This window comes from Vulpes vulpes, chromosome 7, assembly GCF_048418805.1.
Source record: "Vulpes vulpes isolate BD-2025 chromosome 7, VulVul3, whole genome shotgun sequence".
NCBI classification, from domain to species: Eukaryota; Metazoa; Chordata; class Mammalia; order Carnivora; family Canidae; genus Vulpes; species Vulpes vulpes.
Genome location: NC_132786.1, coordinates 68,292,378 through 68,305,684, shown reverse-complemented (window position 1 = coordinate 68,305,684; position 13,307 = coordinate 68,292,378). Strand labels below are relative to the sequence as shown.

The following is a 13,307-nucleotide window of genomic DNA, read 5'->3' as shown; positions in this document are numbered from 1 at the left end:
CAAATCTAGATAATTTCCAAAAAAGACAAAATACTAAACCGTTAATTATTAAACTAAATTTATCTACTTTTGGTTTCTTATGACAGAGAAACTAAAATATTTGGATATGTTAATACTCCACTGGGAAATTTTAAAAGGGATGTGCTTTTAAAATTTTTGAAATGTATTCATAAAATTCAAGTTCAAAAAAATGCTGGTAACACTGACAGCCCCCCAATAGCTTACTTCTTAGTTTTCATAGAAATTAAGGTTTCTCAGGATTAAGAATTCTAATTAATAGAGGGCGTCTGGGTGGCTCAGTGGTTGAACATCTGCCTTCGGCTCAGGTTGTGATCCCAGGGTCCTGGGATCGAGTTCTGCATCAGGGTCCCTGCAAGGAGTGTCTGCTTCTCCCTCTGCCTGTGTCTCTGTCTCTCTCTCTTTCTCTCTATCTCTTATGAATAAATACATAAAATCTTAAAAACGAAGAATTTTAATTAATATGTAATTAAAGCTAGTAGAAATAATAAGGAAAACATCCCTGTATGGCAGGAAAGTAGGATGTGTTTTTAGGAGACAAAGCAGTGAGAAATGGAGCTAGTTTAGCCAAGGCACAGAAGCCCAAGAACACCTGGCTCCAGGGGTCCTAAACAGACCAGGTTTGGCCATTGGCTGCTCACAAAATCTGAAGGAAGAAAAAAGAGTGGTGGTGAAACAAGGAATTTATTTCAGTGAGGCCAACATCCAGAAGATAGGGGACTAACATCTGAGAGACTGTGTCTAAAGTGCCAAAAATACTTCCAGGTTTATATTTAAGAAAATGTGGAGAAAATGTGTCTAAAGTGCCAAAAATACTTCCAGATTTATATTTAAGAAAATGTGGAGCAAAATGTAATGTACACGATATGTACACATAGACAGTGAAAGTCAAATTAACCACTGTCTTCAGGTCGGTCATGGACAGGACCTTGCTAGCCCAGGGCAGTTCCTACTACTCGAAGGGGTAGCTTCTGTTCCCATCACAGGATGCTTTGCCCTCATGGTCTTCAGCCTGAGCCAAGAGACAAGCTGGAAAGAAGAACCCGACTAGAATGTCTGAGGTCAAAATGGAGGCAGCCAAAGTCCTCTTTCAATACACTTTTTGTTAAGGGGAAAAAAAGTAATTTTGTTCTAAAATGAGGTTGGTTGTTTAAAGGGAAAAAACATAGAACAAAACTGGGATGCAGAGGGGGAAAAAAGTAGTAGGTTTGTGGAAAAATAATCTTTAAACAAGAAGTTTCATGTGTGGTCAAACTGGTTACGATTAAAATAAATTTATTTTTAAAAATGAGTTTTAATATCAAAAGTAAGCTAGTGGAAAAGTAGAATTTGGTTTTATCTCTATTAAAAGGACAAGATTTTCTTAGGCTTTTGGTCTCATTTGGCTAAGACTGTAAAAATCTCTTTGACTTTTTAAGTATTAGATTTTGTGGTAATCTGTGATCCTATTTAGGTAAGAACTTTAAAACCTTTTTAAAAACTATTTTTGACTGGGACTCCTGGGTGGCTCAGTCAGTGAAGCGTCTGCCTTCGGCTCAGGTCATGATCCCAGGGTCCTGGGATCCAGCCCCACAATAGGCTTCCTGCTCAATGGGGAGTCTGCTTCTCCCACTTCCTCTGCCCCTCTCCCCTGCGCTCTCACTGTCTCTCTCAACTAAATACATCAAATCTTAAAAAAAAATTTTTTTAGTAACTTCCTCAACCAAATCATAAGTGAAGTTTTTTGACCCAAATATTCCAAAGGACTTGTTAAATGAATTAGGCTCATTTGATGTGTAAATTACATGGAAAACACTGTCAAAAAAATAACACCAAGCCTTCATATTGTATTTGTAAGACTGTGGCACATGTGGATAAAGTCCATTCTGCTTCCGCAAAAATAGCCCCTCACTGCCAGATTTTGTTGTCTCAATGTCCTTATAACACAGCAACCTCTGAAATTTAAACAACCCTTTATTTCAAAATAGAAAAAAATCTAACTGTGCCCCCCCCCTACTTTTCACAGATAAAATAAGACACTTCATTGGTCGACTTCCCTAAATTTACATTGTTGAGTTAGAAAGCGCCTATCAGGGTGCCTGGTGGCTCAGCCAGTTGGGTGCCCAACTCTTGATTTCAGCTCAGGTCATGATCTCAGGATGGTGAGAATGAGCCCTGCATCAGGCTCCACATTCAGTGGGGAGTCTGCTTGAGATTCTCTCCCTCTGTGTGCCCCCTCTAAAATAAATAGATCTTTTTTTTAAGAAAAGGGGAGGGGGCCTACCAGAAGACATTCATGATTCAGAATTCACTCCTTTTGACAGGTCCCTATTTCCCAGATAACAGAACAGCTATTATCTATTAGCTGACAAAGGAGGTGCCTGTGCTGTGGCCAATACCACCTGGTGTGCCTGGACAGGACACATGGGGACGCTGAAACTCAGGTAGGATCACAGAACAAGTCACTGGGCTTAAAAAGGTGACTCTTCACAGTCTTGGACTCGTTTGATTTTGATTGGTCTGGGTCTTGGGGACAATGGTTCTAAAGTGCACTCCAAATACTGGGATTTATCCCACTTATGGTAATGATAATAATCTCTCTGGTGCATTGTATTCTTTCACAACCCTGAAATATATGTAGGCGCTAACCATCAAGCAAACAATCTCCCTAAAACTGGAACATCTAAGGAACAAAATAACCAATTTAAGGAGTGGTAAACTGAAGTTGTGACCTGTGAATACTACAGAGGTTAAAGAAAAAGGTTACAATCTATGGATATCACACAAAGGAACAACAGAAACTTAACTTCAGGGCAGTAACTGGAGAGTGGTGCTAAGGCCTTACATGTTTATCACATCTCTCAGTGGAGCTGAGAGTCTGACTGAAAGGGGGTAGTGCTCAAAAGAAAACCACAGGCCCCAAATTGTGTTACTTAGGTTAACAACCCACCTCATTAAACCAAGACTTTATTCCTCCCCCTACCCAATGTCACCTTTAACCAGCCAACATAGAATCTCCTGGTCAACACTGAGGAATTTTCTGATAGACCCCCTTCTGCTCTCCTTTCGAGGTGACTTCACCTAAACAATGCATATCTTGCTAATAAATTCCTTTCTTCTTTTTTTTTAATGCTCTCTGCCTTGAAGATCCTTTCCCTTCTTTAGCTGAGGTAGAGGTCCTCTATTCTTGGTAGATGGATACTGCCTGATTCATGAATCATCTACTAAAACCACTTAGATCTTCAAATTTACTCAGTTGACATTTTTTTAACACCAAGAACAGCTATTTCACAGCTTCTAAAATACTACAAGGTTTCTTGCCAAATTTTCTTAAAACAATGCCATTCGGAGATAGAGTTCATGAAGGCCTTATAGAATAATGAATTCCAACTATTCCACATTGCGCCTACATAGAATGGCCTAGAAATTGTTCCTCGGGATGAATGGCATTTCCATGATGTCAAGATTTTGACTGCAACTTCACAGATAGAAAATAAAATAGCCAGCACCATGGGACACACATGGAAGTAGAAGTTTTGGGGCAAGATCCCGGGGAGCCTCAAAGGGCAGGTTAGGGAGCTGGGCTCCTCTCTGAACCTACTGGTGACACCCTGAGTGCTTGTGAGAGGGGGATGTCACAATAGAACAGTAGGAAGTCAAAACACAGGGATGGAGGGGTGGCATGGGAGGCAAGAAGCCAGGCAGCTAGGACACCTTATTCAAGTTAATGGTTGAGAGTGAATGGATTCCTGAATTGTCCTAGTGGCAACCTGAATGGAGACAGTGGGAAGAGGGGGAAAAGGCTCAGAGGAATCAAAAATGTGTGTGGGGGGTGTCCTTGTTCTGTGCCAGTGCCATACTGTCTTGATGACCACAGCTTTGTAATATAGCTTGAAACCTGAAATCGTGATGCCTTCAGTTTTGTTCTTCTCTTTCAGGACTGCTTTGGCTATCAGGGACACATAGATCATTGGAGCAGAATAGAGAATCAAGAAATGGACTCACAACTATGTGGTCAATTAATACTCAAAAAGCAGGAAAGAACAGCCAATGGAAAAAAAAGAGTCTCTTCAACAAATGGTGTTGAGAAAACTGGAGAGCAGCATGAAGAAGAATGAGATTGAACCACTTTCTTACACCATACACAAAAATAAATTTAAAGTGGATGAAAGACCTAAATGTAAAACAGGAAACCATCAAAATATAAAGGAGAAAATAGGCAGCAGCCAACCTCTTTGACCTTGACCACAGCAATTTCTTACTAGACTTGTCACCAGAGGCAAAGGAAACAAAAGCAAAAATGAACTATTGGTAATTCCTCAAGATAAAAAGCTTCTGCACAACAAAGGAAACAGTCAACAAAACTAAAAGGCAACCTACAGAATGGGAGAAGATATTTGCAAGTGACATATCTGACAAAGGGTTAGTATCCAAGATCTATAAAGAACTTATCAAACTCAATGCACAAAAAGACCCAAACAATCCAGTTAAGAAATGGACAGAAGACACGAATAAATACTTTTCTAAAGAAGATATCCAGGTGGCTAACAGACACATGAAAAGATGCTCAATATCTTTAATCAGGGAAATACAAACCAAAACCACGATGAGATACCACATCACACCTGTCAGAATGGCTAAAATTAACAATGTAAGAAATAACAGGTGTTAGTGAGGATGTGGAGAAAGGGAATCCTCTTGCACTGTTGATGGGAATGAAAACTGGTACAACTACTCTGGAGAACAGTATGGAGGTTCCTCAAAAACTAAAAACACGGCTACCCTATGATCCAGTAACTGTACTACAAGGTATTTACCCAAAGGATACAAAAATACAGATTTTCAGAGGTACATGCACCCCAATGTTCATAGCAGCATTATCAACAATAGCTGAACTATGGAGAGAGCCCAAATGTCCATCAACTTATGAATGGATAAAGATGTGATAAATATATGCAATGGAATATTACTCAGCCATTCAAGAGAATGGAATCTTGCCATTTGCAAGATTGCAAGATGGAGCTAGAGTGTTAATACACTAAGTGTTAATACACTTATTTTACTAAGTAAAATAAGTCGGTAGGAGAAATAATAAATACCACATGATCTCACTTATATGTGGAATTTAAGAAACAAAACAGATGAACACATGGAAAAGGGTGGGGGGGAAGAGAGGGAAGCAAAACATAGGAAGACTCTTAACAATAGAGAACAAACCGAGGGCTGATGGAGGGAGGTGATTGCAGGATGGGCTAGATGAGTGATGGGCATTAAGGAGGGCACTTGTCATGAGCACTGGGTGTTGCATGTAAGTGATGAGTCACTGAATCTACTCCTGAAACCAATATTGCACTGTATGTTAACTAAAATTTAAATAAAAATTTGAAAATAAAACAATAGAGCAATTAAAAAAAAAAAAAAAGAGGCTCCTACCATGATGTAAATGCTGGTCTAGGAAGCAGAAAGTTTTACGTAGATATTAAAGCTAATGAAAAACCTACTCAGAATACTGAGCATCACGCTGGGAAATTTAAAAGCCCAAGATTAATAACAAAATTCAACCAGATTTTCTATAGCAGGCTACTCAAGAATGTTGCAAAAGAACACCAACCACTATGAGCCCTAACCAGTCTTTGGATAGGGTCACACCAGGAATATCCATATCAAAGGGATTAAGTGACCTGATCTTACTACAGACTCACAGTTGGATGCATTACACTTTTATTTCAAGTTCTTCTCAGCAAGAATGCTGAATTTTCAATACACTGTTTATTAGAAGAACTGTCTTGTTTTCTATTTGGCCCCCTGAGTACAGTTATGCAAATTTAGACTAATGGGTAGAGGTCTGGAATCAACAATTTTGCCTTAGCTTGCCATTCACTTTCTTTTAATTGAGAGGAAATGCACATAACATAAAATCAACCATTTTAAAGTGAACAATTCAGTGGCATTTAGTGTAACACAAGGCTGCATAAGCACCACTTGTTTATTCCCCAAAACCATTCATTTTTAAAAGGGAACAATAATACCACTCTTAGTGCTTTTGATAACTTTACCAACATGAGGCTAGCATACATAACTATTAAAAAGCATCCTGGTCACACTAAGCCTTTAACCAACCATGTATTACACACATACACATTGTTGTCTCTGTCATAATTATTGTGTTGCGGTGGGAATTTTATTCTAAAAATAGGCCCCCTGGGGTTTTACAACATATTAAATTCAGAAATTGAATTACATTATTCTACTAATATCTTTTACACAGATCGTATAAAAGGATGTCTCATACTCCTTTTATCTAGGTACCAGAAAAGCCCTGAACTTCTTAAAAAACAAAAACAAAAAACGGCTAAAGGAGACTTCAATGCGCCATACCTTATTGGGATCGCTGGCCACTTCCTTCCCAAATCAGCTTCAAAGAGAAAGCCTTCCACAGCAATAAATAAAAACTGTGCAAATGTCACAATGTTCCCGCATCCTGGATGCTTCCTGTGTAGTAAATATCAAAAAGGCAAATAAGGTACAAAAAGTTGAGATAAAGGGCACCAAGACTTGTTATACTGAGAATCTGAAGTAACAGGGAATATTGATTTCTATTACCCACTGACCTTTATCTCAGATCTCATATCCCATGGATCACACACAGACTATCAACAGAGCTCACAGAGAAGAATCCAAGCTTATTTCACTCTTTCCTAGGTGTAGCAGGCCAGGAGTAAGAATCACGCCAATAACACTCGTTGTCAGAACTACGATACAACTTTTCTAGTCAACTTGGGAAGTTCATCGTATGTACCTGGGATATGCACTTCATCTAAAGGGCTTCAGTCAGGTTACTAGTCAGCTTCAGCAGCAAAGCCCAAGCACAACAATATGCTCAGGTCTCCTGGAATGTTCACAAAGCCTCCTGCCCCAGAGCCACCAAGACTAGTGTCAATAGAAGACATGGACCCATTGTTGGTGACTGGAACATCACTTAGATAAGGTCCCATGGGGGCAACAACTGATTCTTGGGGTGGGGAGATGCATGCTGTATTTCTAAGTATCAAGCACATGAAAGAATATAAAATGTATCTGTGGAAGGGTGATTAGGAAAAAAGTGTCTAGAGACAAAGGTCTTTGACAGGGGTAAGTCGAGATAAGGAGCAATAATAATAACCATGGTGGTTAAAATTACACAATGGCAGGCAGGATCCAGTTTTCTAGAATGGAAGTGTGAGAGTGGAAGTTAATTACCCTATCTATATCCTGTTTACTTATCTTTAAAATGAGAACAGTATTAGTGCCTGTCTCGATGGTTTCTTGCAGAGTAAATAAGCCAGTCCCTGGAAAGTACTCGATAGTGTGCCACAGGGGGGGCAAAAAGGTAAAGACTTAGAACATCAGGATCTTGCACACTGGAAGGTCTTCAATTAAAGTATAGTAACCCTTTTAAAGACATTTATCTTGACCATTTTTTCTCACCTATAAAAAGGTGATAAATTTTTAATTCTGGAGTGAGGATTCAATGAGAAAATGTCAAGTGCCAATCACAAGGCTTAGCCCAAATGCGGTTCAACAAGCTTCCTTGCTTCCCACCCAGTTTCTCTTTACCAATAGATCAAGGCAATTCAACTGAAGAACAATTATGGAGAACCTACCAAGTGTAACGTTAGGTGCTAGGGAGCTCCCACTGTGGTGACTGATGATCCCTGAACCCTTAAGGAGATGACAACGTAATGAGGGTGACAAACATGGGGTATGAAACAGTAAGAACCTGGGGCCACACAGGGAAGGAAGGTCGGGGGACTGACCACGTCCAATTCATCTTCGTGCCCCGCATTTTGGGCGCAGTATCTGGCCTTCACTCAAGCGGCTGAATGAATATAAGGGTGCCTCACTTTAAGGAAATATGACTTCAAATATTAGTATTGTGTGAAAGATAAAAAGAAACCATTTATTTCTAAAAATGATTCACTTTACAAGTGTATTTCTCACAGAATGTTTTAAAAGGCATAATAATTTTTAATTTTACCTTTATTTGTATTTTTACAGAGGTAGTTATTATGCCCATTGCACTGCTAAAGACACTGAGGGTCACATGGCACTGACTCAGGTAAGTCTCCCAGAGCTACAGGGCAAATAAGTGATGTCTGCAGGCTCCCTTATATAACTGTTTACAATTCAGTGGTTTTTAGTATTTTCAGAGTTGTGCAGCTTACCATTTTAGGGTATCCCCCAAAGAAACCCCATACCCATCCGGGTCCCTTTCCATTGCCTCCTCCCTCATCCCTTGACAACCCTATTCTACTTTGTCTATTCCCATAGGATTTAAAAATATCCCTAATGTACTCACATAATTAAATTTTTTTTAAAAGTCATTTTAGAGAGCTCTTTTGGGGAACACGCTGTTGTATGGCTACCAATGGAACTATTTGTTTTAACTTGAGTAATTCATTTTAAAACTTCAGTATAAAAGCTTGTGGGTCCTTTTCTCTAAATCACTTGTTTCCTTGAACTTTAACTTCTTAACAATTATAATCAACTGCAAAGTTTCTTTTACTTTGAATTCTCTTTGTCAATTCAAATTTTTACTTGAAAGACAAGCAACTTTGAAGAAGTTTATGCCTTCTGTAGTTCTCCAGATTTAGGAAACTTCCTTGAGTTAACATTATACACTTGATTGTGAAATAAAATAGGAAAAAGAAAATGTTTCAGATTGCTTTCCTGACGTAAGACACACACTACCTTGGCTAGCTAGTTAGCTGGTGTGTGCGCATCTTGTTTCCAAGCTCTTTCAGGAAGGACATCAAGGAATCCATTCATGACTTCATGTCCGTTCTGTATGGCTGGGTGGTGCTTTTTATTATAGGTCCCAATTACAGATATAAAAATCAGAAAGAAAAACCTAAATCTGTTTTCCAATTTGGGGGGAAATGGATAAAAATGTTTCCTTCTCCCTGCAAGTCACTCTACCATTTCCATTTATATTTAGTGTTCTAGTTGGCACTTATTAGGGCACATAATGGTTCCAAGGAAGCCATATGAGAGCACAGTTCCTGCTCTACAAAAATTTACGAGCTTTCCACTGTAATGTCCCATGATAAAGTCAAAATTTATGAGGAGGCCAAATCTACAAAGAACCTTAAAGACCATCTGGTCCAACCTGCTCTTATTTTATTGATCGTTTAACAAGGTACGTTGTGAGTTGCCCGAGCAAATCAGGAAAAAGCTGCTATTCAGTCTGGTGTACACCAGTCACTAAATTAATAAATGCATCCCTCCATCACTTTATGAAAACCCATTGCTGTATGCAAAAAGCTAGATTTACAAAAAAAAAAAAAAAAGGATTTATTTATAAATTCTTCCAGCTGTTCTACATAGAAGCTGCTATATTTCACCAAAACATTCCATAACGTTAGATTTATCCACGACTTTTCAGGAGTAGCTCGTTAATACAAGGTTCACCCGTACTGAAACAGAAGTTGTTAGAAGAGGAAGTCAATGTGCTTCAGGTGCTTTGCGCCTGGATTTTATGGAATCCTTCAAAACCCTGTGAGGCTGGAGCCACCACCTGCACCTTTCAACTAATTTAGCCAAGAGCCCCACTTGGTAAGGAGAGCTTTCAGGTGCCAGCATATGATGATGTTATACAGCCTGTGGCATGATTTAATTTAATGGCATATTCAACGCAAGTATTATATTTATATATATTTATAATATAACATTATTCTCTGACCTCCATTTCCATGGCTGCCCCAATCGTACCACTTTTTTAATATTTTTAAATCCATTTCCGAAGTGATCTTCCTTTGACGTGTACCAGACTGACAACGGGATGCCTTTTTTTTTTTTTCTTTCCATTTTTAAACCTCTCTCCACCTACTCCCAAAATAAGTGACGGATCTTCATCAACACTTTCTGCATAAGATTTCAAGCTCTGTAAGAGCAAAAATCAACCCACACCCTGAGCAAACTGACTGCTTCAGAATGACTAATCGATGGTAACGCGAAGGCAACACGGTCCTAGCGGGCTGCGCGGGAGGACTGACCCAAGTTCTGTGGGCGGCCGGGGCAGAGGGCATAGGTGTCTGGACTCCAGGTCCGGCTCTGCCACCTCACCTAACTTCTTGGGGCCTGTTTCACTTTCAGTAAAGAGACTGTGACTCCCGGCCTGTTTGGTACACGAGATTGTTCTGATAAGCCTGAAATCTTACGCTCTTACAGAGCTCGAAACGTTAGTTAGGCAGAGATCCTGTGAAGGCCACGGAACATCACCCTGGGCCATAAACACATCCACATGACCTATGACCCTGGGCGCGGGATGACCCCACAGACACCTAGTCTGGGGTCCTCAGCCCAGACCAGGACCTGCCGGTCCCGGCCGGGCCGAGCGCGTGCGGTCCCCCGTCGCCTGTCCGCTGCGCGGCGCCTGCACTGAGCCCCGCAGCCACTGGGCACCGGGCGCCGCCTCGCAGCTAACCGCGCTTCCCTCCGCGCAGGGTCACGATCTGCCCTCTGGTGTGGACGCGCGCTCCTCGGTCCGCGGGCTGCAGCGTCGCAAGGCCCAATTCCTGTCTGCGGCCGAGGGGCCCGACTCCGGACTGGGGCTCGGTCCGCGCCGTGGCGGGCGGGGCGCCTGGGTCCAGGCCATCTCCAAGGCCAACAGCACAAACGCCTCGGCGGCCACCTGAGTGGAAGCTGCTCCTCGGCCAGTACCAGACCCCGCCCGGCCTGCGACGCAGGCCAGAGCTGCAGGAACGCCGGCTGCTGCCACGAGCCGCCGGCCGCCTGGGGCCCGGCCGGGAACCCTCCGCAGGCTTCAGCGCCCGTGCGCGGCTGAGGCGGTGAGGGCGGCGGGCCCCGCGTCGCCCTCCGGGGATGCCGGGTCCCCAGCGGCCCCGCCACGCGCCGCGCCGGGCACTCACCGGGCCAGGAGCTCCAGGAAGACGACGTTACTGCAGCAGCCTGCGAACACCAGGCCCACCGCGAAGGCCGGGCGCATGGCCGGGGCGCGGGAGCAGGCGCCCGCCTACACCGCCGCCCCAGGAAGCCGCGCCGCCGCGTCCCCCGCCGCACGGAACATCCCCGCCGGGCCGCCGCCGGCTCCCTTTCCCCCGCGGCGGCCACCGACGCAGCCGGCCGAGGAGCTGTAGTTCGCAGTCCGCCCGGGCCCCATTCATCCGAGGGGGCGTCCCGGCCGGGGCCAGACTACATGTCCCAGGGCGCCGCGCGCCCTTGCGTCCGGCCACGTCGGGTCCCGCCTCAAGGTTCTTCCGCCAGAGAGGGGAGCGCGACGAGGTGCCCGTCGTGCCCCGCGCGGCAGGACGCCGCTGGGCTTGCTGGGAAGTGAAGTTCCGGTGCGGAGAGGCCGCTGGAGGCTCGGAGACGGTGGTGCTGTGCGGGTCGCGCTGACGGCGCCAGAAGTGCGGGTCTGGGATGGACTGTGGGAGACGGTGTCCTCCGAAACAGCTCTCCTGACAAGAGCGGGCGTAGACACGGAGCCTGCGAACTTGCTCGTCTACTTCTTGGAAAGAGCCTGAGACTCGGGCATAGATGGCATCACGGCGCCGCTGCGTCGGGCGACTTCCTGGCCGAGGCTCGCCCCAGCTGGAGGCGTACCTGGACCCCTGGGCCTGGCTTAACTGCAGGCTGTGAGTCAGTCAGCACCGTGGTGCGTGCCCCCGGGTGGCGCGCACGCTGCTGCTCTGCGGACCACATTTGGAAGAGCAGACGCAGGCCTGTGAGCCCGGACCGGCGAGCCCGGGGACCCCTTTCGGCCCTCCTGTTGGTCCAGGGGCTTGGCGCCGGCCAGCCTGCCCCGACCCCCCCCCCCCCCCCCCCCATGGCTCACTGTCCTGCTCAGACGAACTTATCTTGGCCTTTCATTTTGCCACCAGGTATCTTTTTTTTTTTTTTTTTTTACATTTTTAACTTAAATTCGATGTGCCCACATACAGTATGACACCCAGGGCTCATCCCATCAGGGGACCCCTCAGTGGCCACCAGGTATCTTTAAAGACTAACCCAAATTCATAGTCTTTGCTTTTCACTCTGATCGAAGGCTGACTCTTGATGACCTCTTAATTGTCAAAACCATATACCACCTCCTACCTTACGTGATCCTGCAGTGGCTTTTGACAATGAAAGCTCCATCCTCTTGACATTCTCTTGTCCGTTTGCCTATAAGACACAAGTCTCCTGCTTCTCTTTCTATTTCTCTATTTTTTTTTTCCCCCAGTTTTGTTTGCGGGCTTTTCCTCCTCTGCCCCAAGCCTACCAAAGTCCGATTATTTGTCCCTCCTCCTCTTCCTGCCCGAAACACTTTCTATAGGTGATCTCATTTCCATAACTTGAACCATCATTCTATGTAACTCAGAGCCCGTGTGTGTATATATGGGCAGGTACAGCCCCAATTTCCTGTGTGCCTTAAACTTTCCAACTGCTTATTTGACTTCTTCAGCAATACGTCCTTGTAAACCCTTCAGCTTAAGTATATACACAGCTCATCTACCCTTCCATATAGGCCTTTATTTCTTTTTCTAAAAAGATTTCATTGCTTTATTTGAGAGAGAGAGAGAGAGAGAGAGAGCACAAGCAGGGAGAGGGGAGGGGGCGGGAGGAGAAGGAGAAGCAGGACCCTGGGATCATGATGAGCTGAAGGCAGATACTTAACTGACTTAGTCACCCAGGTGTCCCAATAGGCCCTTATTTCTACTAAGGACATTATCTATCCACCTATTCTCTTTGGGCAGAAACCTGAAAGATTTTCACAGTCTTCCTCTCCTCACCGCACATTTATTTGATCTCTACATCCTGTCAAGTATGCCTCACAGATACTTCTAGATCCCAGCCTCTCAATCCACTTATCCTCTTGCAGAAGCCTTTAAACATGTCTTGGTGCCTTCAACCTCTGCCTTCTTCAGCCCACCCTTCATGCTGTCTCCAGACTGTGTTTCCAAAAAACAAACGCAAAACTCTCTGTGTCGCACTGCTATGCTAAAATGTCTTTTCTAGTTGTTTAGTTCTGTGTAATAGACCACACTGAAGTGTAGTGATTCAAAATATAGCATAGAGCCAAAAAAAAAAAAATTCTTTCCTGCAGTTCTTTATATTATACATGCTCAACACGGAGCTCCATTGGGGTTTTCTGATGTAGTGGTTGTCAGATGTCACCTGAGGTTGGAGTCCCCTGAAAGCTGGGCTGAGGAACAGCCCTCTCCACATGGTCTCTCTTAGGCCGTGCTTCCTCTCAATGCTGTAGTCTCAGGATTGCTGGACTTCTTATATGACAACTGTCATCCCTCGAATGAGTTTTCCAAGAAACA

The 13,307-nt window shown here is 43.9% G+C and overlaps 1 protein-coding gene across 1 annotated transcript in view; it reads right to left on the bottom strand.

Moving 5' to 3' along the window:
• Positions 1–11,330, bottom strand: part of SLC35B4 (solute carrier family 35 member B4) — a 33,617-nt gene extending 22,287 nt beyond the window's left edge. Inside the window, exons 1-2 of the mRNA XM_026010863.2 lie at positions 10,908–11,330; positions 6,376–6,489 (exon numbers count right to left, since the gene is read on the bottom strand). Coding sequence (XP_025866648.1) covers positions 6,376–6,489; positions 10,908–10,984 — 191 coding nt within the window. The 5' untranslated portion in view covers positions 10,985–11,330. The remainder of the gene's footprint in view (positions 1–6,375; positions 6,490–10,907) is intronic.
• Between the last annotated feature and the right edge of the window lie 1,977 nt (positions 11,331–13,307).